Source organism: Priapulus caudatus, unplaced genomic scaffold (assembly GCF_000485595.1).
Source record: "Priapulus caudatus unplaced genomic scaffold, Priapulus_caudatus-5.0.1 Scaffold2615, whole genome shotgun sequence".
Classification (NCBI taxonomy): domain Eukaryota; kingdom Metazoa; phylum Priapulida; class Priapulimorpha; order Priapulimorphida; family Priapulidae; genus Priapulus; species Priapulus caudatus.
In genome coordinates, this window is record NW_014579676.1 from 23,637 (window position 1) to 26,901 (window position 3,265).

The window sequence follows — 3,265 nt, forward strand, 5'->3', positions numbered from 1 at the left end:
CAACACCCCATAAGTCGTCCAACGTGCTCCCACCAGCTAATCACCATGCCCCCAACTTCCAGCTTTGTTTACCTTTGGCAATCCCAACAGTCATGCTGGTTTCACAACATGATGTATACGTCTCCAAACTGAGGCCACTCAGACTTCAACGGTGGAGTTTGATTCTCATGGCGTATGACTATGACATCGTGTACCGTCGCACCTCAGATCATGGAAACGCTGATTTCTGTTCAAGGATGCCGAGTACTAGTACTAAGGACACTGCCCTTGGTGCAGAGCAACAAGTGAACTACTTCACTCATATGTGAATGATCTTCCTGTCACTGCAGAGGACATTGCTCAGGAGACTAAGAAGGATCCTGTTCTTTCGAAGATCTATATGTTTGCGCAGAATGGCTGGCCTGACGTACCATCTGAGAAGTCGGAGGATGAGTTCAAACCATACTTCAGAATTCGGAATGAGATTTCCTGTGACCAAGGTTGTTTATTGTGGGGTATGAGAGTTATAATCCCACCGAAATTCCGTGTAACATTGGTTCGAGAACTGCATCATGAGCATCTTGGCATTGTCAGAACCAAGGCCCTCGCTAGGAGTTACTTTTGGTTTCCTAAGCTTGATGAGAAAATCGAGGACATGGTGAAGAGCTGTAGTGTTTGTCAGACGCTGAAGGCAGATCTGCTTCTGTCTCCTCTGTATCCATGGCGATACACTGACAAACCATGGTCCAGATTACATGCTGACTTTGGAGAGTACCGTCAGAAACACTATCTAGTTGTAGTGGATAGTTACTCGAAGTGGCCAGAAGTGGTGAAGATGAACACCACTACCGCAGAAAAGACTATAGAGGCATTCCGGAGCATATTCTGCATTCAAGGAATACCTGAGAAGCTCGTTACGGACAATGGTCCGCCCTATACATCTGAGGAATTCGAGAGATTCTGTGCTAGCAATGGCATCGAGCACATTCTGTCTCCACCATACCACCCCGCTACGAATGGGCAAGCGGAGAACGCTGTGAAAACTGTGAAAAATGCGCTGAAGAAGCATTTTCTGGACGATGAACGGAGTGGATTGTCTGATAGTCATAAGTTAGCTAACTTCCTGCTCACTTACAGATGCACGCCGCATTCTGTCACTGGTGTCACACCCGCTGAACTCTTGAACAAACGCAAACTTCGTACACGTTGGGATCTTCTGAGACCCGATATGCGTAAATCAGTTGAGAAGAAACAACAGAAACAGAAGGAACATCATGATGTTCGAGTTCACTTTCGTGACTTTGAGAAGAATGAGATTGTCAGAGTGAAAAATTCCAGAGACAATAAGGAGGTGAAGTTTGTTCTGGGGACAATTCTCAGACGGCTGGGTCCGCTGCGCTATTTGGTTGATGTTGCTGGTAACGCCAGATTTGTTCATGCAGACCATATGCGTAAGACTAGTGAGGGGGAGAGTAGTGACTCTCGTCAAGTGCCGAACTTTCATGGTTATGATCGCTATCAAGTCTTGTCTGACTTAGCTACTTCTGAGGGACTGAATGATTCCAGTTCTCAAGAGACTGTAGAGACATTCAATTCTGCTGCTGTGGTTCCACCGCCAGAACTGCAGACTCCCAAACCTAAGGCTGTCACCGCTAAGCCTGTCGAGAACAGAGACATTGGGATTATGAGAGACTCGCATCCCGATGCAACTAACACACCTGTTAGACGCTATCCTGTGAGGGACAGAAAGCCCTCTGTGAAACTCAAGGACTATGTTACTGTGTAATCTGTCTAAGATTGAGCCTGTTTTTGAAATAGACTATAGTGCTCGGATGCACTGTTGACATGTGCGGAAATGTGGTAAAACTGATGTGGAATTGACATCAATCAGGGTCAATATTCTGTTCTGTCAATTCAATCATTCTATGTGTGCACTTTGTTTATGCATACTAACTGGTACAAGTAAACCTGTTAAAATCTAATTTCGTTACAGTCCATTTCGCAACATGTTGGAATAAGTGTGTACATGTGTTTCTTGTTTCTGAGTCAATTATCTTTGAATATTCCTAGTATACACTAAGTTACAATTTCTGGTTGAGAGATTATATATTCCATGCTGGTTAGTAGCTTGGTTAAAGTTGAAGTAACAATTGGTTGAATGACTTCTACTGTATTTCGAAGTTGTGTTTTACTTGAGATTGAGTTCAGTTGTTGAAACTAGAGAAAACACAAAATTGCCATTTGGGATATTATTTGGTTGATGGGTTAGGAGAACTAACTATTTAGTGTGGGGGACTGTGATGTATCCGCATTATTATGTAACAGCCTGTAATGTAACCTTATTTGTTATGCGCGCATGCGCAGTGGAAATATATTGTTGAGTATGGCAACCATGTTTCTTTGTCTGGGTTAATGACCTCCGCGAGGAATATGCAACACTTGCCACCTTGCCTTAACAACAGACATGCTACTAATGTGAAGCTTGCTAAACATGACACCGCCATACCTTCACTCTGATGTGTCTTTGCATTCAGCAACGCATTCTACGCATCAAAACACACTTAAAATACTTGTGGATTTTTTAATACTTCAAAAACTATGTAGTATTTCTGAGTGTGATGCAGACAACGTATTAACCAGCGAGCCGTGCAGCCATGAATTGCACGGCCAAAAAAATTTAAAACGTTACAACATTTTCCGGGGGAGGCCCCCGTACACCCCCAATGACGGTCTTAGCTGAGACACACATACAAAAAAAATGCACTCCGATATATTTTTTCTGCACACCCCCAATACTCATATTCCTGGCTAATACCCTGGATGCAGAGCTTGTCACTGAAATTTACTCTGCGGCCTCAAGCTCGGGCCTGGCCCATATTGAGAATCTGTGCTTGGCTTCTGACTGTGCTGCTGTACTTGCTGCTGCTGTTGTTGTTCTTCCCCTCCTGTCGCTAGTGTAAGAAACTCTTGCTGAAATTTGGTCGACTCCGGACTCAAAAAATCCGCTAAAGAAAAGAAAACATTGAACACTGATTTTCACTCAACCCGAAGTCTTGTGTGTTTCCTACACATTTTTCAAAAGACAACTGATATTTCAAAAAATCACTATACAAAGCTGCAATAGTGCACAAATGGTGTAATTATTTTTCCCAAACCCAGAACGCAACTTACCCGGTCCCTGCTCCCCTTCCGCATGCCCCGCAACGCTGCTCCATAATTTCGGACCACTCTTCCCAGATTGATGCCCCTGTTGTGACTTCTGATAATTAAAATGAAAGTGTCAATG

At 43.7% G+C, this 3,265-nt stretch overlaps 2 protein-coding genes across 2 annotated transcripts in view; one reads left to right on the forward strand and one right to left on the reverse strand.

Annotated features, from left to right (window-relative positions):
- The first annotated feature begins 167 nt into the window (after window positions 1-167).
- LOC106818892 (uncharacterized protein K02A2.6-like) lies at window positions 168-1,765 on the forward strand. The gene is made up of 2 exons (XM_014823561.1): window positions 168-243; window positions 330-1,765. The coding sequence occupies exons 1-2, from the start codon at window positions 168-170 to the stop codon at window positions 1,763-1,765; spliced, it is 1,512 nt and encodes a 503-aa protein (XP_014679047.1).
- Window positions 1,766-2,811: 1,046 nt separating this feature from the next.
- The window catches only part of LOC106818893 (protein PRRC2B-like), a 2,517-nt gene continuing 2,063 nt past the window's right edge, over window positions 2,812-3,265 (reverse strand). The window contains exons 3-4 of the mRNA XM_014823563.1: window positions 3,151-3,238; window positions 2,812-2,984 (exon numbers count right to left, since the gene is read on the reverse strand). Of these exons, the coding sequence (XP_014679049.1) occupies window positions 2,812-2,984; window positions 3,151-3,238 (261 nt within the window). The remainder of the gene's footprint in view (window positions 2,985-3,150; window positions 3,239-3,265) is intronic.